The sequence below is a fragment of the Manis pentadactyla genome, chromosome 5, assembly GCF_030020395.1.
Source record: "Manis pentadactyla isolate mManPen7 chromosome 5, mManPen7.hap1, whole genome shotgun sequence".
Classification (NCBI taxonomy): domain Eukaryota; kingdom Metazoa; phylum Chordata; class Mammalia; order Pholidota; family Manidae; genus Manis; species Manis pentadactyla.
This window is the reverse complement of record NC_080023.1, coordinates 92,898,085-92,922,612: the sequence shown is the minus strand read 5'-3', so window position 1 is coordinate 92,922,612 and position 24,528 is coordinate 92,898,085. Positions and strand designations below refer to the sequence as shown.

The following is a 24,528-nucleotide window of genomic DNA, read 5'->3' as shown; positions in this document are numbered from 1 at the left end:
AAAATTAGAATATGCTTCAGGATTTATTTGGTAACTTGCAGACCCCAAGGTGTCTTTGCACAATGAAAAGCAGTGGGTATGCAGTATAAGGGGATGGACTATAGCCCAGGTTCCTTCTGCCACAAACTAGCTCAGACAGAATGCAGGGGTTTCCTCTTCCCTAAAATACAGGTGACAATTTCTGTCCTATTACACATGATTGGTGTAAGGATGTGGAGAAAAAGTTATTAAAAAAAAAAACTTTGGGAATTATAAAATAATGTACATAGCTAAATGAGGATGATAAAGAAGAGTATTGAGACAGCCTGAATCAGAATTAGCCTTATCACACTCGAAAACACTCTGGGACCTGTTAGGTAAACTAATAAAATTAATCCATTTAAAAGGTCTACTATATGCCAGATCCTAATAAGGGACAAACACAGTGCTGGAAAATACAGACATGGGCTCTGCTTTCTGGAAAAATTAATTATGAAGTACAGGCTTGATGAGCAATGTCAAGAAACATGCAAAGGGGGATGAAATAACCCTCACCTCACTGGTCAGGAGACTCGGAAAAGCTCTCGGAATGAAAGCATGTTAAACTGAGATCTGACTTGGATGGGGTTAGAAAGAGCCGTGTGCGGACAACACCCCTATATATTCCAGGGCAGGTCAGTGTTGCTGAAGCAGGCCATGGAAAGTGGAGGACAGAAGTACACAAATGGAGGCTGGTGAGATGTGTAAGGGCTAGTTCATCTAGGGCCCTAGATAGGCCAGGTGAAAAATTTTAAATTTATTCATGAATTTAGAAGAATTTCTGATTTTAGTGAATTTGACAATGAAACTTCTTGTGATTAATCTTGTTGCCATGTTGTGCACATATCTACTTGCTACATACCAGTCATGTGTCTCTGAGGAATAAGAATATACTGACCTGAAATCCAACAGGAAGTTTTTAAACTCTCTTTAGCATAGACAATTTGTTGAAATGAAATCACACTACAAAATATAAGTAAATATAACACAAATAGCCTAATACAAGTAGAACTGAAACTTTACAGGCCAAGGCAAAATAGAAGGCAATCCAAGTGTGGAAAGATGGAGTTGTCTTCATCAAGACAACCAATTACATCTATTCGCACAAGGCAGAATATAGTTACCGGATACAAAGCCAAACACAGCCTATCATATATGTATTTCAAATCTTTGGCCATGTCCTCACTCCCCCAGCCCACTTATATGCCTAATTTACGTCTGTCATTCATCTTGGTCTTTGAGTCCTCCAAATGTTAGTTTTCAAAATATGCTCTATGAAGGTCTAGGGAACCCTTGTGACTTTGAAAAGGTTCTCTACACTGCTAATATTTATTTATATTGTTTTATTCTGTCATATTGCTTCTCTCCACATCAGACTGTGCCCTTGGAAATTGTGGCTATATTTAGCTCATGGCATCCATACCATTTAGCACACTGTACGGCAAGTAGTCACTAAACAAATAATATTCCTAATGTGACAATGTTTTCCAGTACTTCTTTTCTTGAAATGAATTAATTATTTGGTCATAATTCTCAAAAATCTTTGGCTAAGTCACTAACTTAATGTATCTTAGCCTCAGTTTTTAAATCTGTAAAATGATAAGTTGTGATAAGGATCAAATTAGAGGATAAAATACCTTGTAAACTCTAAAGCCCCACACAAATTATTATTACTAAAAATATACAACTCTGTGTTTTATCAAAAATCACACTGATGAGTTCTTAGATGGAGGGGTAATAGGTCTCCAGGATCTCATACATTGGCAAAGTAATCTATAGGCTGCAAAAATCAGAGGAGCACTTTAAGTGTATCTAAGGTCCTAATGTGGTGTTTTCAAGTTTATTTTTAACCACACTTTGTTAAAATAAAATCTTACTCAGAAATATAAATAAATAAAATGTTTCAATGTACAGCTGCACTGATTGAAGGGCAGAGACCTAGAGTGAAGAATGGGTGTGTTTTGCGGAGGTTCCAGGGCTGAGCTAAACCTAGTTTGAAAACCTCTGGCCTCAAGCCCTAGAAGCTCTTTCCTCTGGTGCCTGCCAGTCCTGTTCATCAGCAAGCACCCCCACCATCACAGCAGGCCAGGCAGAGGGCACCTCCAGCCTGCAGCCCAGCGCACATGCGGAGCCCAGCCCTGGGAGCAATCTCCCCCTGGCAGCCACTGATCCTGCTCGCCTGTGCCCCCACTATTGTGAGAGGCCAGAGGGAAGGCAGCTCTGCCCACTGCCAGCTCAAAAGAGTATTATCCCTGCTCCAGTGATCAGCTGACAGCCCACACAACCCACTTGAAATCAGAACACCATGAGCAAGACAGACAGATGCCACACCAACTGCAGGCCAACAGCTGGGGCTTACACAAAGGAAATGAAGCTTCTGGTCACTAGAAGGTGCCTCCTACACAAATCTATTATCCCATAAGAACACTGAAAGAAAAAGAAGAGACAGAGGAATTTTGTCCAAACAAAAATTCAAGAAAAAAACCAGGAAGAGGGCTTAGTGAAACTGAAATCACCAATCGTCATGATAAAGATTTCAAAATAAAAGTCATAAAAATGCTCATGGAGCTACAGAAAAATATTCAAGATCTCAGAAAGGACTTCAACAAAGAGATATAAATTTTGAAAAATGGAGTATCTGAAATGAAACATACAATGAAGGGACTTAAAAGTAGATTAGATGATGTAGAGTAGACAGTAAATGAAATATAAATTAGACAACAGGAAATCAAAGAAGCTGAGGAACAGAGAGAAAAAAGGATCTCTAGAAATGAAAGAATAATAAGAGACCTGTGTGACCAATCTAAATGGAACAACATTCACATTATAGGGGCACCAGAAGAAGAAAGACACAAAGGGATAGAAATCTCTTTGAGGAAATAATTGTTGAAAACTTCCCCAATCTGGGGAAGGAAGGAAATAGTCACTCTTGTCATGGAAGTGTAGAGATATCCCAACACAAGGAACCCTAGGAAGATAACACCAAGACATATAATGATTAAAATGGCAAAAGATCAAGGACAAGGAGAGAGTATTAAAAGCAGACAAAGAGAGAAAAAAGATCATTTATTTAAAAAATCCCATCAGGCTATCAGACTTTTCAGCAGAAACCTTACAGGCCAGAAGGGAGTAGCATGATATATTTAATGCAATGAAACAGAAGGGCCTCCAACCAAGAATATCCTACCTGGCAAGATTATCACTTAAATTTGAAACAGGGATTAAATAATTTCCAGATAAGCAAAAGTTGAGGGAATTTACCAGGCCCAATCCATTTCTACAAGTTATTTGAAAGGGACTGCTCTAGATGGACATGCTCTTGGGGGTAAATAGCTGTCATCAGAGAAAATAAACCCACAGTAATGGTAGTAAACCAATTAATTACTAAGCACATACAAAGTTAAATCAAGTACTCACAAAGTTAGTCAAAAGATACACAAAGAGTATAGAATATGACACCTAATAAATAGAGTGGAGGAGGAAGAAAAAGAAGGGAAGGGAAAAAAAAAGAACTTTTAGATTGTGTTTGAAATAGAGTAATAAGCGATTTAATAGAGTAATAGACTGTTAGATAGTAAGGAAGCTATCCTTGAACCTTTGGTAACCACAAAATCTAAAGCCTACAATGGCAGTAAGTACAGATCTACAGATAATCATCCTAAATGTAAATGGACTGAATGCACTAATCAAAAGGCATAGAGTTGCAGAATGGATTAAAAAACAAGACCCATCTATATGCTGCCTACAAGAAACTCATTTCATACCCAAAGACATACACAGACTAAAAGTGGAGGGATGGAAAAAGATATTTCATGCAAATAGTAGGGAGAAAAAAGCAGGAGTAACAGTACTTATATCAAACAAAATAGATTTCAAAACAAAAAAGTAACAAGAGACAAAGAAGGACATTACATAATGATAAAGGGGTTAGTCCAACAAGAGGATATAACCACTATAAATATCTGTGTACCTAATATAGGAGCACCTAGATATGTGAAACAAATACTAACAGAATTAAAGGAGGAAATAGAATGCAATGCATTCATTTTAGGAGACCTGAACACACCACTCACACCAAAAGACAGATCAACCAAACAGAAAATAAGGAGACACAGGCACTGAATGACACATTAGAACAGATGGACCTGACAGACATCTACAGAACACGCCACCCAAAAGTAGCAGGATATACATCTTCTCAAGTATACATGGAACATTTTCCAGAATAGATAAAGGCCATAAAAATAACCTCAATAAATTCAAAAAGACTGAAATTGTGTCAACCAGCTTCTCAGACCACAAAGGTATGAAACTAGAAATAAAGTAATGCAAAAAAGACAAAAAACAGCCCACAAACACCTTGGAGGCTTAACAATGTGCTCCTAAATAATCAATGGATCAATGATCAAAATAAAACAGAGAATATGTAATATATGGAGACAAATGAAAACAACAACTCAGCAGCCCAAATCTGTGGGATGCAGTGAAGACAGTTCTAAGAGGAAAGTATATTGCAATACAGGCTTACCTCAAGAAAGAAGAACAATCCCAAATGAACAATCTAAACTCACGATTAATGAAACAAATGAGGACCAATGTCAGTAGGAGGGACATAATAAATATCAGAGCAGAAATAAATGAAATTGATAAGAATAGAAAATACAAAGAATCAGTGAAACCAAGAGCTGGTATCTTTGAGAAAAGAACAATTGATAAGCAAAATAGATAAACCCCTACCCAGATTTATCAAGAAAAAAGAGAGTCTACACACATAAACAGAATCAGAAATGAAAAAGGAAAAATCACAACAGACACCACAGAAGTACAAAGAACTATTACAGAAAACTCTGAAAAATTATATACTAACAAATTGGATAATCTAGAAGAAATGGACAACTTTCTAGAAAAATAGAACCTTCCAAGGCTGACCCAGGAAGAAACAGAAAATCTGAATAGACCAAATACCAGCAATAAAATTGAATCGGTAATCAAAAAACTACCTAAGAACAAAAACTCTGTCCCATATGGCTTCAAAGCTAAATTTTATCAAACATTTAAAGAAGAGCTAATACCCATCCTCCTTAAAGCATTCCAAAAAGTAGAAGAGTAGGAAATACTTTCAAACTCATTCTATGAGGCCAGCATCACTCTAATACCATAACCAGGCAAAGACACCACAAAAAAGAAAATTACAGACTAATATCCCTGATGAACATAGATGCAAAAATACTCAACAAAATATAAGCAAACCAACTTCAAAAACACATCAAAAAGATCATGCATCATAACCAAGTGGGATTTATTCCAGGGAAGCAGGGATGGTACAATATTTGAAACTCAGTCTACATTATACATTACAACAAAAAGAAGGACAAAAATTAGATGATCATCTCCATAGATGCTGAAAAAGCATTTGACAAAATTCAACATCCATTCATGATAAAAACTCTCAACAACATGGGCATAGAGGGCAAGTACCTCAACATAATAAAGGCCATGTGTGGCAAACCCACAACCAACATCATACTTACTAGCAAAAAGCTGAAAGCTTTTCCCTTAAGATAGGGAACAAGACAAAGATAGCCACTCTTACTACTCTTACTCATCATAGTACTAGAGGTCCTAGCCATGGCAATCAGACAACACAAAGAAGTAAAAGACATCCAGATTGGCAAGGAAGAAGTTAAACTGTCACTGTTTGCAGATGACATGATATTATATACAGAAAACCCTAAAGACTCCACTTAAAAAACTACTAGAACTAATAACTGAATTCAGCAAAGTTGCAGGATACACAGAAATCTGTTGTATTCCTATATATGAAAAAAGAATTAGCAGAAAGTGTAATCAGGAAAACAACTACACTTATAATTGCATCAAAAAGAATAGAGTACCTAGGAATAAACCTAACCAAGAAGTGAAAGACATACTCTGAAAACTACAAGTGTTTATCACAGCACTATTTACAATAGCCAAGATATGGAAGCAACCTAAGACATACTCTGAGAAAAATTAAAGAAGACACCAAAAAATGGAAATACATCCCATGCTCATGGATAGGAAGAACTAATATTGTCAAAATGACCATCCTGCCTAATGCAATCTACAGATTCAATGCAATCCCTATCAAAATACCAATAGCATTCTTCAATGAACTAGAACATATAGTTCTAAAATTCATATGGAACCACAAAAGACCTCAAATAGCCAAAGCAATCCTGAGAAGGAAGAATAAAGCTGGGGGGATTATGCTCCCTGACTTCAAGCTTTACTACAAAGCCACAGTAATCAAAACAATTTGGGACTGGCACAAGAACAGACCCATAGATCACTGGAATACAACAGAGAGTCCAGATATAAACCCACACATATATGACCAATTAATATACGACAAAGGAGCCATGAATATACAATGCGGAAAAGACACTCTCTTTAACAACTGGTGTTAGCAAAGCTGGACAGCTACATGTAAAAGAATGAAACTGGATTATCGTCTAACTCCATACACAAAATTAAACTTGAAATTGATCAAAGACCTGAATATAAGTCATGAAACCAGAAAACTCTTGGAAGAAAACATAAGCAAAAATCTCTTGAATATAAACATGAGTAACTTTTTCCTGAACATGTCTCTTTGGTCAAGGGAAAAAAATAAAAATGAACAAATGGGACTACATCAAACTAAAAAGCTTCTTTACAGCAAAGCACACCATCAGCAGAACAAAAAGGCATTCTACAGTATGGAAGAATATATTCATAAATGACATATCCGATAAGGGGTTAACATCCAAAATATCTAAAGAGCTCACATGCCTTAATATCCAAAAAACAAATAACCCAATTAAAAAATGGGCAGAGGATCTGAACAGACATAATTTTTCTAAAGAAGAAATTCGTTATGGCCAAGAAGCACACGAAAAGATGCTGCATATTGCTACTCATCAGGGAAATGCAAATTAAAACCACAATGAAATAAGCCTCACACCAGTTAGGATGGCCAACATCCAAAAGACAAAAACAACAAATGTTTGTGAGGATGCAGAGAAAGGGGAACCTTCTTACATTGCTGGTGGAATGTAAATTAGTTCAACCACTGTGGAAAGCACTAAAGAGGTTTCTCAAAAAATGAAAAATAGAAATACCATTTAACCCAGTCCTTCCACTCCTAGGAATTTACCTGAAGAAAACAAGATCCCCAATTAAAAAAAACATATGCACCCCTATGTTTATTGCAGCACTATTTACAATAGCCTAGATATGGAAGCAACCTAAGTGTCCACAGCAGATGAATGGATAAAGAAGAGGTGGTACATATACACAATGGAATATTATTCAGCCATAAAATGAAAAGAAATCCTATGATTTGCAGCAACATGGATGGAGCTAGAGGTTATTCTGCTCAGTAAAATAAGGCAGAGGAAGACAAATATCAAATGATTTCACTCACTTGTGGAGTACAAAAACAAAGCAAAACTGAAGGAACAAAACAGTAGCAGACTCACAGACTCCAAGACGGGACTAACAGTTACCAAAGGGGAGGGGTGTGAGAAGGTGGGTGGGGAGGGAGGGAGAAGGGGATTAAGGGGCATTATAATTGGCAATCACAATATAGGTAGTTCACAGGGAAGACAGTATAGCACAGAGAAGACAAGTAGTGACTCTAGAGCATCTTACAGCGGTGCTGGACAGTGGCTGCAATGGGGGCGTGAGGACTTGATACTATGGGTGAATGCTGAAACCGTATCTTTGTTCATGTGAACCCTTCATAATGTTGTATATCAATGATATTTCAATTAAAAAAAGAAAACTTGGCCTTGTGAGTGAATCTAGAATATAAAAGCATTACGTTCCCTAACGTTCTTACATACTAAACAAATTATTTAGCCTTTTGGTGATAAATGTGCAAAACAGAAGAAAACAGTTCTAACATTTGCTGTTTGTAGACTTCCTGGAGCAGCTGAAACAGCCAACCTATATTTATCAATTACTGTCTATTTCACACTATTGGAAATACAGCTAGATGAGCTAAAAGCCAAAAATACTAGGTGCAGAAGGGGATAAACTCAAATATGCTGTCTCAATTTTTCACCTTTGTTTCCAAATTAGATTTCTTTGAAGAAGTGTCAGTCCAGAGACTCTCAGTGAGTAAAAGTTCATGTCCAGCCTCATACAGAGCAATCTTCCTCGGGCACACCATTCAGATGAATAGGACAACCAGTGTTTGAGTCCATAGTTTAGCGTCATTAGCTTTGTGTAGATTAAGCCAACAGTAAATTAGACAGCTAACTCAGAATTTTTCATGAGTAGGATGGAAATTGTTGGAACCAGTGCTGTATTGGAGAGCTCATTATTCATACCTGACACCATGATTTCAGCCACCAGCATAGGTGGAGACTCTGTGATGTTATCACCAAAGTCTCCCGTCCTGGATAAGATGTCCAATGGTGTTACTTGATTATTTAGACCTGCTTCATTACCTATTAGGTCAAAAGGTATAGTTAATTTACTTTTTCATATTTTAAGTTTGACTTAATTTATATTTATGGCTGTTTGTTGGTTGTGAGTTCAGACTCATTCCTACAGTAAGAAGATTCAGAGAAACTGGCAGCATCTTGGAGACTTAGAAAAACCCCACCTGCTAAACCACACCCTCCCAGCTTCCCTCAGTGCACTTGATGGCTGAGGGTTGGGGAAGCCAGGACTCTTTTAGGTACTGGCAAAAACAGTAACAGTAAAATACCAAAATTCATATGAACATAATCAGCTCATAATCACAGCCCACCATTACTAAGGACAAAGTAATGGTATGATTTCCCCAACGTGCCTTCCATACACATTGCTTCTCACTAAGGCTGCTTTCAAGACTTATTTTAGCCTGATTTTACCTGTACTTAGAAATGTGGAAGAACATAAACAAACCATAGCTTAACATAAGCATGGGATCTATGCACAACTCCAGAACATGGGAGACATGGAGCTTCTAAAACACTAATCCCTAAGTGTGGTCCATGGATCTCTGGGGTCCCACTGCACAAAGTCCAGAAGGTCAAAGCTATTTTCATAAAGGTCACTTTTATTTGCCTTTTTTCCCCTGTGTCAACACTGATGCTGATGAGGCAAAAGCAATAATAGGCAAAATTGCTGGTGCCTTAGCGAATTAAGGCAATGGTACAAATTCAACGAGTAGCATGCATTCACTGACACACAATTGCTCTCTCTCATACACATACACATGCACAATCCAGTTTCACTTAAGAGCTGTGATGAAACAGTAAGAACTATTAATTTTTTAAAATCTCAACCATAAAATTCTTGGCTCTTTAATATTCCATATAATGAAATGGGAAGTACAAATAAAACACTCCATGCACATACTGAAGTTATCATGTCTGTCTGGAGGAAAAACATTCGTGTGCTCTTCCAACAGGGTGAAACCAGCTTTTATTTTCATTGAGCATAATTTTTACTTGAAAGAATGACTAACTAACTATGTTATTAGCACTTAAGAGATTTGGCAAGCTTTTCTCAAAAATGAATGAAGTGAGTCTGTCATTTCAAGGAAAACAACTGACGGTACTTGTTGCCAAAGATAAAATTTGAGCTTTCAAGTGAAAAGTAGAATTCTGGAAAAATTTTTCCACTATCATGAGCTGACAGAATCCCAATATTCAAGGGCTTTTCTAATAAGTTTGATGATAACAATTAATGTGTTTTTGGTTTGTATTCATCTGACACTTGCAAGATATATACAATTCAGTCAATCAATATTTTCAAATGACCAAAAATATGCCACAAAATCATGCACTGGTGAAAGATCCACACAAAGACAAAACAGAACAGTGGATTTTAATGTAGCAGGGGAGAAAAAGTTTTTCATATGGCTTCAGATTCCACATTACAGTTAAGCTCAAAACTATCACGTGTCTAGTTCTGATAAAGTATCAAAAGAAAATGTACAAGAGGCATCTGAAAAGGCCATTAAATAATCAGTCCTCCCTTTCCCAACTCCATGTCTGTTGGAGGCCAGACTTTCTTGATAGGCTTCAACCAAAACAATACAGCAACAAATCTAACATAGAAGCAGGTATGAGAATCCTGCTGCCCTGTATTAAGTCAAGACATTAAAGTTATAAATGTAAAACAATGCCACTGTTCTCACTACATCTTTTTTGTTTTGAAAATTATTTCACTTATTTCCATAAAAATATGTTCATATAATGGATTACTTTAATTTTAATAGATAAGTTTTTTAAATAGTTCAGTTTTAATTTCTAATATCATAAATATTGCCAGACGTAATCCACATACACCAAAACTCTTTGGGGTTCTCAATAATTTTTAAGAGTGCAAAGTGGTCCTGAAACCAGTGATTGAGAACCGTTGTCCCAAGGCAACAATTAATAGGAAGTTCTGAAAATTCAAAACAGCCAATTCTGATCTAGGGAGAGATCAATCCCTTTATTTGTTGTCAATCTGTCACCTAATTTATACTATGCCTATTAGATAAATATGCATTTTCAAAAAACAGTTTTAATAAAAGGTAAACTCTCTCTGGCATAAAGACATCAAGAGATGAATCCAAACACTCTTTAACTGTTTGGATGCACATTGAAGGGAGGCAAAGCAGTAACTGGTTACACATCACATTTGATTTCCTCTTTCTCTTCCTTAAAGTCATATTTAGATTTAGGTTTTAAAAATGTGGATCAGACACCTTCTCAGGCTAGATTCCTACACTTATTTGGATAGCCTAAAGTTATTTATTATAAAGGATTTTGCTCATTATACTAAACAAGCCACATGGTAGGGGGGCTGTCTATGACTATGCCTAAAATTGAGGCCATAAAACTTCTACATAAAATGTCTGTGAACACTATCCAAGGCGGTAAACACTGGCATTTATTTCCAAGTTTGGACCACTCCACCATGACTGGGGTGCTGGAGGATGGGGACTTAAGACTTTGAATATTATCTTTTGTTCATTAATTTTACAACTAGAGGAGGTCAACTGAATTTTGTCTGTAATAAGGAGCCCAAACTCATCAGAGAAAAAACAAAACGGTGTCCTTAAAAGCGGAGCATTTTAGAAATACAAAATAAAAAGTCAATAAAAGCATAAGGATCAATGCAGAACTATATTCCTGAGCCAAAGTAAGGTAATTTAGCCACATAGTTTATCATATTACCTGCTGATATCTGATGGCCATTCACAGCCAGGCACATTTTCCCATCTGGGGCTTTTACAAAACCTTCACGACATGAACACCGAGCAGTTCCAAACCTCTCTTCACAAATATGTTCACAGCCTCCATTCCGATGGAAGCATGGCTCTGCTCCTAGTGGAGGAGAGAGGTGCATTCGCAGATGGGCTTGGAGATCACGAGGGCCACTGAGGCAAATCACAATGTATAGCTTTGGGGAGAGAAGCTCAGTGTATCTAATTGAAGGCTGTACTGAACTATTTCAGATGAGTTCCTATAAGGGGCCACTGATTCTAAGACAAACTCAGAATGGTATTACCTTATGAGTATTTATTGAGTCTAGCCAGTACTTTTGTTCAAGAGCTCTTTAGGCAGATATGATTTCTATTTTCTGACATATAATCTAGTCAAATTGAAGAAGGGCAATTCAGAAAGAAGTGTTACCAGAGGACACTGGACGCCTTTTCCATTCGCGTACTCCCGGCTGATGCTTCCTCACGGTACGCTCAGCAAGTGGAGAAAGGCCCCAGTTATACATAGATGCTTCTACTGCAGGTTTTGAAATTGCTCCTCCCACCCCTGCCCCACTTTCAGTGCCTTTAACCCAAGAATCTTTGCAAAGGAGTAGGTGATTAAAAACTGCTTAGGAGATGTCAAGATGAGATTGGAGAGATAAAGTCGAATCCACTACCACATTGTCTTAGGATAAACTCTTACCATCTACCCAAATTAGTGAGAACCGCAGTATCACCCTCCTCCCGCCACCAAACGAATCATTGTAGATTCCATTATAAAGAAAGACTATGTAACGTGCCCAGGGTACCTGGTTTTGCCAAAGGATGAACTACAACCAGTGATGAGGGCTTCAGCATGCTGCCTCGGAGACGTACCCTGTTTTTGCCAGTCCTCTTGTTCACCCTTATTACCGATGGCATAGTCCAATCAGAGAACCACACGTGATCCTCAAACACAGCTACAGCGAATGGGTGACCTGGGAGCATCAAATCCATTTACATATGTTTGTCTTTGCCATGAGTATTTCAAAAAGGACAAGGCTTGACACATACATGCGATTCTTACAGTAAATCATTTCTTTAATGTAGCTGCTAAGCACGGTGTGAGCCCCTACCCACACCTGTGTCCCGGAAACCGACATGATGAGGGAGCATCGTCTTAAAATGGGAGCCTGGTGGTCTGGGGTCCAGCGCTGGCAGCCAGCGTTGGGGGAGGCGGAGAACGCGGGTTGGTTGACATAATAGCACCAAGGAGGAGGAATGTTTCTCGTTTCAGTGATTCTGTCATTATTTCCAGACTAAACTTGAGCAAGTCATTTTACCTCTCTTTGCCTCAGGTTCCTCGGCTTTAGAATGGCTGTACTAAGCAGCAGACTAAATTTACAGGTTGTTGTAAGGATCTTTAAAATATTGAGGTAACGGAATAAGTCTCCATTAAATTCCCATGTCCACAAACACATTTCCATGCAATGGACCCCCGCCTGCTTTCTTATTTTTCCTTTTATCCAATATCGGTCTCTTGACCTATGGTCTTGGCCTCATCCTTCCTGCCGTCTCTAGGGTCTGTTCTGTCAGTTGCCCCTTTCGTTTACATTTCATTCTCCTCATCCTATTAGCTTTTTTCTTTTAGCCAATTAATATCCTCAGGTCCCTCCCATCTTAATTTTCTCAACCCCTTGACCCCTCTAGCTTCTTTTTGTCTCTTTCCTTCCCTTACTAGCCAAGTTTTTGGAAAGCCATTTGTTATCTGCTGTCTCCATTTTCATGGTTCCTATTGACCCATAAGTGGGCTGTTCTGACCCACAAAAAACTACACGGACATCTCCACACCACTGAAACTCTTCTGATAAAATATCCAAGTATTCAGTAAGCAGGGAAATGTTGTAACATACTATGTCAAGTGGCTAGAGGCTAAAGCTATGGAGCCCCAAATTTGGAAGTTTCAATCAAGTCCAGTTCCATTTCCCAGGTCAGCCTTTTTGCAAATGGGCAATGGAATTGGAAGATTAGAACGAACATCTCCCTCTTCTGGCAGCAAACTCAAACAACTTATCCTGGTGGCAGTGAGTCTCCACCAGTCATTAGTGACTAGGGCCATAAGGATTCACTTTAGTCTCTAGCCCTTTGTCCCAAGTTAAAACCATAAATGTACAAGATAATTTTTAAATATAGCTATCATTTTTTATATGATGGTAAAAAAAGTCTCACACAAAATTTATCATCTTAATCTAAGTATATGGTTCAGTAGCGTTAAGTACATTCAGATTGTTGTGCAGCCAATTTCCACAACTTCATTTTGCAAAACTGAAGTTCTACACCCATTGAACAACAACTTCCCATTTTCCCCTCCCCTAGTCCCTGGCAAACACCATTCTACTATCTCTTTCTACGAATGTGACTACTTTAGATATCTCAAGTAAGTGGAATCAAACAATATTGTCTTCTGTGTCTGACTTATTTTTCTTAGCATAATGTCCTCAAGGTTCATCCTCAGTGTAGCATGTGTCAGAATTAGCTATAGTTTCTCAACAATCAAATATCTTACTCTGACACAATCTACCTTATTAATTTTTTTTAACAGACGAGCCACAATTGCATTTTAAATTAAGAATGAATTCCATCAATCTTCACATTCAAAACCCTCAACTGGCAGCTGAGAAGTCACCACTAATGTTACCAGTAGATGGCACTACAAGGATGGATTATTTTACCTATTTTCATATCAATATTTGATAATGGTCTTTAGTAGAAAACTGCCTTAGAGATTACAGTAGCAATACAAATTATTCACAAAATATCGTTATGTTTTTTTGGTTTAGACTATGGTGTCTTTACATTCTGGTTAGGAATTTTCAAATCCCTTTTTGCTTTCATATGTCAAAGCTGCAATCCTACATTTATTTAGCTGATGTATTTAGGTGAAGGTATGTCTCCTTCACTAGCCTCCATGGCTTTACAGGAACCATATTTGTTTTACTATCCACTGTATGTCCACTTTCTGTGATTCAATAAATATCTGTTAAGTACATGTATGAATAAAGTCTACAACTGTACACAAGCTCATGTTTTATTGTGAAGTATGTATTTCATTTTTAAAGAAGCTTGGAAATATGTAAAATTTTCAAATTACACGTTTCTTGATTATTTAATAGAATATGAATCTAGAAATTCATTACCTCCAAAACTAAAGAAACAGGCATAATAAATATCTTATATAGGTTATTAGCTTGTTAGCTTCTTCCTAAAAGAGAGAAACTGTTTTTTCCAGCTTCCTCAACCAGTTTCCAAATCTCTGAAGCATCTTCAACATCTTCCTAGCCCTCAATTTGATATGGTCTTAGCAAATGCTCTCAGTTTTTCATTCACAATGATTTTTTATATAATTCTAATCCTCCTTTCCACTTTTAAATGGCAATGTTCAAGTTCAGGCTTTCATTAACTGTTGACTGGACATCTGTTGTAGTCTCCTAACTGATTTTATTTTCCCCAGATTCCGATCCAACCTTTATACTTACCTAAGTGATTATCCTGAGATATCAATCTTACCATGCACATTTCCTTGAGTATATTACAACTCAAGAACATGCAGTGCTCCCTAGTACAATCAAATTTAAGTCAGTCAATATATCCTGGCAGTACTAACATACAAAGACCAATCTTTGCAGCCTTATTTCAAATGATAACATTTTATTAACATCTGTTTACCACATGGTCCAGTTTAAATACTGTCTTTGCATATTCTAAATCACAACGAGTCTCCCAGTGCTACCTAATCTCATAGCCATTCATACCTTTCTTTTAACAGTTAATATAGGCTACAGGGTTTTACAGATATTTATGAAAATACATGACATCCCATGCAAAATCTAAAATATAATAGGGGAGAAAACTGTATTCATCTTTGCACATGAATACTTTGCACATGAATAGATATTCACTAATACCTAATGGTGATATTACTGTTATAAAAATGACATTTTCTAGAACATAAGAAAGATAACAGTTGAACTAACTTCTTATTCCTACAGAAGTTTATAAATTTTTAATATGATTTTGGGAAATCTTGGCAAAGAGGAATGAACCTACATCATTATTTTTTTACCCACTATTCTAATGTCAAGGTAATCTTTGTAGCTCATAAATCTCTGGGGAATTCTGTCTTTATCCCCTTCTCACCATGTGGTTAAGAGTATGTGGGGTGGGGCAGGGGTGAGGGTGTGTGTGTGTGTGTGTCTAAACACATTTTGTATTTAACACTCATCAATATTCAGTCAAAATGAAGAAATCACCCATCCCAAGGCCTCACCTACATCGTTTTGAGCAAGTCTTTGGCGTTTGGAACCATCCAGATTTGCCATTTCTATCACAGACTGTTTGGCATCACACCAATACAACTTGTCAGTTAAGTAATCAATCGTTATTCCACTGGGCCACACCAGATCAGAGCTAGCTATAACCAGCCGGCCAATGCCTTGAAGGGAAGCACTTTCAATTCGTGGATTAATCCCCATATCAGTCCAGAATAATCTCCTTTAATCAAAAAAGCATTTAAAAAATTGCATGAAAAAATTCTATTCTTTCATCATTGAAAACATCAATGTAAATCGTTTTAACTAAGTGGTACACCAAGGAATATAGAAAGAGAAAGTATAGCACTGTATGTTGAACAAATAATTTTCAGAAGCAAAAAATTATCTTTTCTGTGTAGAGCATCTTAGGAAATGTCAGATTAAATTTAAGATCACTGGATAAAAAGACTGATTTAAAAAATTGTAGTATATTACAAATCAAGAATGTATTGAGTACATATTCTTAAATAAGCATTTCATGCTGTAAAAGCAAATGAAATCTTGCTAGCCTGTCCTACTGCTATGCAGATGTTAAGACTCACTTTACATGTAAAATTAAAACATAAAGGAAAGAGCATATTTGTTTATCAAACAGTTTTATATGATGTACTCAGTTAACTTGGTCAATTTGAAGTTTCATAAACCAGATGCTGAGGCACATTTTTTGAGGTCAGTGTGGTTCAGTATCTTTTCACCTGCTTGTTTAGAGATGGATATCTTCTCACTGCTTTAATCATGTGGCTGGCTCCAAATCAATTATCAATTACTACCAGTGTATTATCTCCCATAGACTATCATAAAATTTCCATTCCAAATAAAATACAGTTAAATTTTTAGCCTTGTTTTTGCAGTAGAAAGGAATCAGTTCTTCTTACCTCTATAAACCTAAACCAGCATTTGTCACCAATTTCTTACTAATTCACAATTAACAACAGTCTCCTACTCATTCATGATGTCTGTTTCTTTTTGTCTAAATCCAGGCATAACTTATCATTTGAACTAAACTCACGATTTTTCTAAATAGAATTTATAAACCATGCAATCCACATATTATCCTCTACTCAGGAAAGCAATAATTTAGATTTGTAAAGAAAGTAGCTTAATGGGTTAATGTCTAATTGTTTAAAGAATTACAGCCCACTTCTTCTCAAAAAGAAATTGAATTTGCTTAAAATGAAAGGGTATCTAAGCAATAATATTTTCATACAAGAATAGAAAATCAGAAGACGTTACAAGGATGAGGAAGTCACACTAGCAATATCAGCTCTGAAAATTTGAACAAATCTTATGAATTTGCTTGGTCCTGATTCCACTGACCACCAGAGATCTTAAGACAAATGTTGGTCACTAGCATATCAAACTAGCATGAACTGTCTACAGAAAGGTGCCTCGTTTTCACAAATACTTACTTGGCCACTGGATGAACAGCAATTCCTCGTGGCTGAGAGATGCCTTCCTTAATGATTATTTCACGATGTTTTCCAGTTAAATCACTCCCTTCAATGAGAGACTTCCTAAAATGCAAGTAATATAAAGGGCCTTTTTATATCAACTTTGCTTTTTAAACAAAAATGCTCCATCCCTGTGGCTTACTGAAATACAAAGGAAAGCATCCAGACTATCCCCATCACACATGCTAGCATGTGTGCACACGTGTGAGCACAAATACACACGTCAGGACCAACATGTACATTCTCTTTTTTTAACAGTCTTTTAATTAGCATTCCAGTATATATGCCATGCAGTTAAACACACTGTGAAAGGATAAAGTAAGAGGGGACTGTGTCAGTGGCCTGGCAGGGACAAAATGTGTGTAAATACTACATCCCTTTCTCTTCAAAACTTCCCTCTCCTGCTGGAACCAGGAAAAGGCAGTCGAGAGAGGAGCTGTTGGCTTCCTGTCACAGCCACAGATCACGGGGAGGGAAAGCAGGGGGAGGGAGAGCAGGTCTGAAGGGCTGGGAGACAGCCAGCACAAGACAGTGGGGGAAATGTATGCTGACCTTAATTTTTTTCTATATGATTCTAAGACAAATGGGAGTACTGAATATTATGTACTAATCTTTACATTAAAAAATATAACCCTATGGAATTTGGCAGGGGAGAAAATTCTTATTTCCTAATTTTTCCATTTATTTGTGAAATAAATCTTTATTACCAAATAAATATTTAAGAGGCACCTACTCTGTGCCAGGGATTCGCCTAAGCATTGGAGATACAGTACTAGAGAAAACTCCATCATGATCTTTACTCGGCTTATAGGGCAGCAGGAGAGGGTGGGGGAGGGAAGTACAATACAGAGAATGTAAAGAATGCAATTGGCAGACTCAGGGCTGGGGGCTTAGTTGGATACACTGGACCTGGGAGTTAAACCAGGCTTCCAGGAGTAGATAGGACTACAGGCAGAGGGGATAAGAAGACCCTCCCCTCTCCACCAGCCTGTTTCCCTCCTGCAAACTAGAAAGTATAACTGTCTTTAATTCATTCCACAAACACCTGGAAAGCTCTACCCCTTGTTCCTATAGGCAATGTCTGCATGAAACGGGCCTGCCCAGAAACTCAGGGTGGGACTATTCTCTCCTCTCTGTTCTGCAAAACATTAAGCCGATCTTCTCTGGGGACTTATTCAGGCACACTTTCTAGGCCGTCAGTGAGTCAGAGGCTTTATAGACTCCTCCTCACAGGTTAGATGCAGGAGGTGGATAAAGGTAAGATCAGCTCAGGGCCTATGCTGAGTCAAGTACACTTTGCAAACAACCAACTCAGGGCAGTGGCTAATGTGAAGCCATTTATATTTTGGTGCCACTTTTATGAGATACTTTTATTCCCAGATGAAGTGGCCATTGGGAGGGTACTACTGGGTCTTTCTGAACTCGATGTGTCAAATTCACTCAGCCACAAGTATCACTGTGCCCACTGCCTTGATGGGAGGGAAAGCGAAGACCGCTTGCTTTTGACCAGGGAGATAAAACTGTCAGTTCTGATTCCACTATTGCATCATCTCTGAATATTTACTGTTCTGAGCAGGAGTGAGGTACTGAGAACTGAGACAGGCACATACTCCTGACCCTGGAGCTAACTCAGCAGGATTGCTAGAATTTATTTTCAAAGCTCCCCAAAGGATTCACCTAATAATACACTTCTATTTGATTCCACCAGAAAGCAAATCTCACACTGCGGTATTGGTGCTGAGAAAGCAAAGACAAGCACAGACTTTGGGGTTCACCTGAATCCAAGCATAACCCTTAATCCAGTGCTGTGTCTGAATCCAAGCATAACCCTTAATCCAGTGCTGTGTCTTTCTCTTAATAGCCATTCCCTGATTGGTCTCAATGCCAATGGGATCCTCTAAACACCATCCTATTTCCATGACAAGAGCTATTCATCCAGAACCATAGAAGACTGATTTTTACTCATGGTAGTTTTTGTTAACTCAAAAGAATGGGCAAACATTATTTCTTGCCCTTTTGCTTCTTTTTTACTAGGCATTTGACTTTAGGAATCAGGATTCCTTGATACTAAATAACAGCATTGCCAGTGAAATTATCAATTTGCTTCCTTCCTGTAGCTATACGTTAATTTGAATATGTCTTTTCCTAAACCAGTGTAAACTGTTAAGTATCCAGTCTGGTTCTCTTAACAGATTAAGAGTTACCATATAATCTAATACCATGAGCTGGGAATCTCAGTTATTTAAATCCAATTTCTACCTAATATCAAGGTTTTCATATGATAAACCTCTCATTTCCAGGCAAATTAAAGGTTTTATTTTAGCAGCTGCCTTTAAAGGGAAGAGCACTTAAGAAGGGCTTGTTTTTAGGCAAGTCAATGAGCTCAGGAATTGGAAGTCTGATTCTCCAGGATACAGAAGTACTTGTCTAACTCTGTCTCCTGAAGGCATTGCCTTGGTAGTAGGTACACCATGGGACTATTAATCAAATGCTGTTAAAATTTGAGGTGTCATATGAATGTGAGAAATATGATGAAACCCAGCATCCTGGGAGGGTCCAGGAGGGGCTGACATCTGCTGCTCTGATCAACATTTTCCCTCTGAGAACAGCCATGTACAAACTCTGCTGTTATGCACAGCTGACATTTTAAATGTCCTTCTGCACAGAAGAGGCTGTTATTATAATTTTTATCATTATTACAACTAAAGCTCCAGTTCCGCTCTTTATACTGCTACTTAACCTTGGGGAAATTACTTTTTCTCTTTGCTTCTCAATTTTTTAATCTTTAAATTAGGGATAAGAAAATTTACATTTTGGGGATTTAACAGTGTCATGGATATAAAGCTTTCAGCACAGTGTCTGATGCATTTCAGTTATCCAGTAAATAACTACCCAAAGAATAAAAGAATGAAGGCATGGTTAAGTGAACAACAAATGAATGAATGAAAATATACTTAACCTGGATGTAGAAGTGCCATATTATTAACTACACCCCATGCCATAAATTTAACTCATTAAAAAAAAAACCATTTGTTTCTCATGGGTTATCCAGACCAAAAGAGATTTTCTGGGACACAGAAAGCCTACCCCAAACCTATATATCCATTCTCTGGGACTCCTCCTGTTGTGTTGGAACCACTGATTTCACAGAAGTAAAACCCTAATTAATTCTCTTCTTTAGCACAGTTGCAAGGGTATCAGATGTTCAGGTTGGCCACCATTTCACTTCATGGCTTTGACTGAGAAAATATCCAAAGCACAGAACATCTCTAGTACTATCCTGTGATGTCTCTGGGGTCAGCTGCCTCTCTTCCAGGAGCAAGGAAATGGGTTCTCATTAGCACATATAAGAGATGCAGCCACTTCCTTCCTTCACTGTCTTCCCACCCCCACAGGTCCCGGGGCTCCCCTAAGCCACACACACTTACACACTAAGTGCAGCCTCCCTCCTGCAGCACCAGGGAGCGGTGTGCGCAGAGGGCAGGCACACCACAACCTCCCTCTAGTTCTGCTGTTTTCCATCCAAGGCAAAGGTCTGTACAATCTCATCAGGACATTCCTCAGAACTCCAGTGTGAAGCTCTCACTCCCTCCTTCAGGCTCACTTAATAGAGAGCCAGCATGTGGAGCCTAGCCCAAGACTTGCCACTTGCATGTCGTGTAACCATGTATAAATCACTTGGCTTTTCCGAGCCTTAGTTTCCCCATCTGTAAAATGAGGGGATTTGGTTAGTTGACCCCTGAAATCCCTTGCGGCACTCCTCTGGGAGTGTACACCCTTCATTTGGCCATTATTAATGTATAGCCTTACGACATCTCTGGTGCTGACCTCTAGACCAAGCACTGGCATTAGTTTTTCCTGTGTATGTGTGCCTTACCTCCCTGACTGAATTCTGAGCTGACTGAAAAGATGGAGCCCTCTTCATGCTCCTTTGCATCTCCCACATTACCTAGGAGGAAGCCTTATCCACAGCAGATGCTCCAAGAGTGCCTGTTGATTGTGGTTGATTGTATTCATACACATGTTTTGTGTGTATTTCTCTGATTACAACAGGCTGAAGTACAAAAACACATGCTACTTCCTTGGTCCTCAAAATTCTCCCTTGGATACAGACCCAATCCTGATAAAGGGAAGAATGTCCTGCTTGGTGGTGGGGAGGCGAGGGAAGTGTGGGGGGTATGGGGGCATCTGTCCTCCAGTCCCAGACAGGGCTCCAGAAACATTTCCTTGTGTGCAAAGATGAGGACAAAGCCGCAGGACTGCCTGTCCCATCACTCCCACCCCCTGTGGCATAAAGCTGAAGGAGCAGGCATACCCTTTGTCTGTCCAGTAGAATCTGCGGCCACTCCAGTCTACAGCAAGACCTTCTGGCACATCTACGGCTTCAATAAGCCTTTCTCGCTGGGAACCATCCATATTAGCTCTCTCTATCCACTTCAGGGCTGTGTGGGCAAAGTATATCTATAAAAGAAAAAATAGGCATTTCCGTCTGATTTGTTTAAAAGAATTAATATGGATACTCTCAATTGTGGCTAGTAAATTTTTTGGATCATATAGTGGAATCATTAAGAGATTGGCTTTAGAGATAAGCACACCTCCAAGTGAATCCCACCCCTGCTACTTCCCAGAAGTGTGTAAACTTAAGCCAAGTTCTTCAATGTCTCTGAGTCTCACTTTCCCCTTTGGTAAAATGGGTATAGTAATACCAAGTGCATTCGTTTTCTGTATATAAAACCCTTTAGCCCTACAGCTGGCACATATTTCCATTGCTACTAGTAATTTATTAACTTTTGATTATAGGTCAATAACAAAGCCATTGTGCTTGAACTCTGTAGGCTTTCACAGCCTGAAAGGAAGCAATGATTAGCAGTTTAATGGAGGCAGCAGGGTGAGCTGTATCTTCTCCTGCTCAACCCACAGGTAACAGGTTCCTCTCCCAATTTTGGCAGTTGTTTGTTTGATTGCCTTGGCCAAGCTATTTAACCTCAATTTCTCAACTCTTAAAATGACAGACTAGATATTTACCAAAGTTCCTTTCATCTCTAACTGTATATAATTTCATTTTAATTAATCCATCTTGTACAACAGAACATACCTTGTATGTGCTCAGTTCTTTTTCAGTCTGATATTCAGACTATCAAACAGATACAAGAATTTCATGAAAGCATTAAAAAACTGCTATGGATCAGCTCACACTTTAATGGTAACATTTGTGGAATTTTAACTGTGAGTACATGTCAGCACAAAAACCTATAATCAATGATGAGAGTATTCACAAAATGGTAATTCATCTTTCTAGATGGCATAGAAAACAGCTCCATTCCATACTACAAAAATGAGTACTTCTCCCACTAAAAAACCCTCCACTAGACCTCTGCTTCTCAAATTCAAATTGCACAGGAATCGCCTGGGAATCTTGTAAAATGCAAATTCCGATTCACTGGTCAGGGGCGATGGCTGAGGGTCTAATTCCAATTCACTGGTCAGGGGTGGGGGCTGAGGGTCTTGGCAGATCTGACAAGCTCCAGGGGATATTGATGATGCAAGGACAATCTGGTCCAAGTACCAGCGTTTGAGAAGCAAGAAATTAGAACATTTACCAGAGAAGTGAAAAACAGCCACACAACTTAAAGTTCATTCTAAGTCTCCTTATTCACCTTGTTGTAAAAATTTCCTACTGACTGTGCAGGAAAAAATTAGTTTGGTAATAAATGAATGTTGAACTTATTTTTTCTCTATTATTTCTTTCTGTTAATATAATTCTTCCATGGAGTCATATAGATTCAATTCAAGAAAAAAGAAAAATTGTTTGCTAGTGTTTAAGTACAAATTTCTATTTGCAAGATGAATACATGTACTCATCAATCCATACCGATTAAGTACAGAATCAATTTGCTTCGCCCTGTCTTTTTTGGGGCCATTTGCCAGATTGCTTCAAATCAGGAAGGAACAAAAACACAGTTTAAAATTCTAGGAATTAATGTACCATCCAGTAATAAATAATTATGGAGTGAGATTTATAACTATGTAAATTGATAATGGGTAGTTAATCTCTGGAAGACACTGTAACATATCATTTCAAGCACATTCTAAACTAGCATAAATACAACTAAGAAATTAAAGGCCAAATGGTTTGTTGATTGGGGTGATAATACAGAAATTTTAAGTTATATACAGAAAACCTCATGTACAATAGATTATTATATAAATAAGGTTGTGAGCTGCCATTCTCTCACAACCCATAAAACTTAGGTTTCCTGATATTCATGGTTAGAAGGTCACTGAATTCCACCCCCCAGTGACAGATATTAAATGCGAATTACTAACCCATACTTAGCTACCAGCAAATAACTAAATACTTATTTATGGTGCTCCTCCTATGTGTATGGCTCTGTGCTAACCTCCCACCCTCATCTCCAAGGAAGAAAATGAACTGAAGATCCTGCTCAATCTTTCCCAATAAAATGGCTGAATCACAGCAAGGACCAGTGTAGGGTTATAATAAGAGGAATGGCCTTAAAATTTCCCAAATTTGTTCCAATGCCTATATTTAAATTTTACTGTGACTAATTCTTCTGAGCTTAGCAGAGGATTTTCAAGTAGCCCAGGTCAATCTGTTCGGATAAAATCCTCTGCTCTGTCCTTAAAGCACAGTCACAGCTGTTCAAGTGACAAAACCATACCTTGTTTTCCACAGGGTCGTGATCTAGGGCAAAAACCTTTCCCATTTGCTGGCTCAGCACAGTTCCATAATCTGTTCCATCAAAGTTCATGTGTCGAATATCTTGAGAATTGGCAAACAGCAAAAACGGCTGTGGTCCTACTAAGCAAATTCAAATACGACTCCATTAAATATGCCTTGGAGCCCTAGAGGCACTGTGACTCTTCCTGTCATGCACCCTCTTCCTGCAGTTCTGTCTCTCCACTTCCCGCCTGTGGTGGTACAGGTGAGGACAGGCCAGAAGCCACCTCTCCCTTGCCATGGCACCTGGTCAGCATTTCATCACTGGATTCCTCCCTGTCAGGCGCTACTGTTAAAGTGCAAGTTACTTCCAAAAAGAGCCCACATTAAATAACCAACACCAGAGCGAAATGATGTGTCTTAGTGCCACATCTCCTTGATTCACACATATTGAAACATGTTAACATTAGCATATTGTATTCATTAATGTCCAAATGCCTGGGCACTTTGGAAAGGAAAGCATGATTATTTGAGTTAATAACTAGATCCCAGATTATTTTCAGAGCTCAGATTATGCTCTATCAACTAAGGCTCTGAGAAGTTAAGAGTATTGGGGTCTGGCTAAGGCACGCTCTTTGCTGAATGCTAATTAACTTAGAAATATTCCGCAAAAACACAATTATGATTTATATTTACAAGGTGATTTGTTTCCCATTTCCAAAAATAAAATATCAAACTTTTCTACCCAGAAGCCAAAAGCAATTTAACTCTCCATCTTTCTCAATGAAACGTTGTTCTCATGTAACCTTTGGC

The 24,528-nt window shown here is 38.2% G+C and overlaps 1 protein-coding gene across 1 annotated transcript in view; it reads right to left on the bottom strand.

Moving 5' to 3' along the window:
- The window catches only part of EGF (epidermal growth factor), a 107,184-nt gene that overhangs the window by 28,423 nt on the left and 54,233 nt on the right, over positions 1-24,528 (bottom strand). Inside the window, 7 exon segments of the mRNA XM_036920873.2 lie at positions 8,376-8,495; positions 11,205-11,354; positions 12,043-12,210; positions 15,540-15,763; positions 16,992-17,096; positions 21,349-21,494; positions 23,717-23,853. Of these exon segments, the coding sequence (XP_036776768.2) occupies positions 8,376-8,495; positions 11,205-11,354; positions 12,043-12,210; positions 15,540-15,763; positions 16,992-17,096; positions 21,349-21,494; positions 23,717-23,853 (1,050 nt within the window).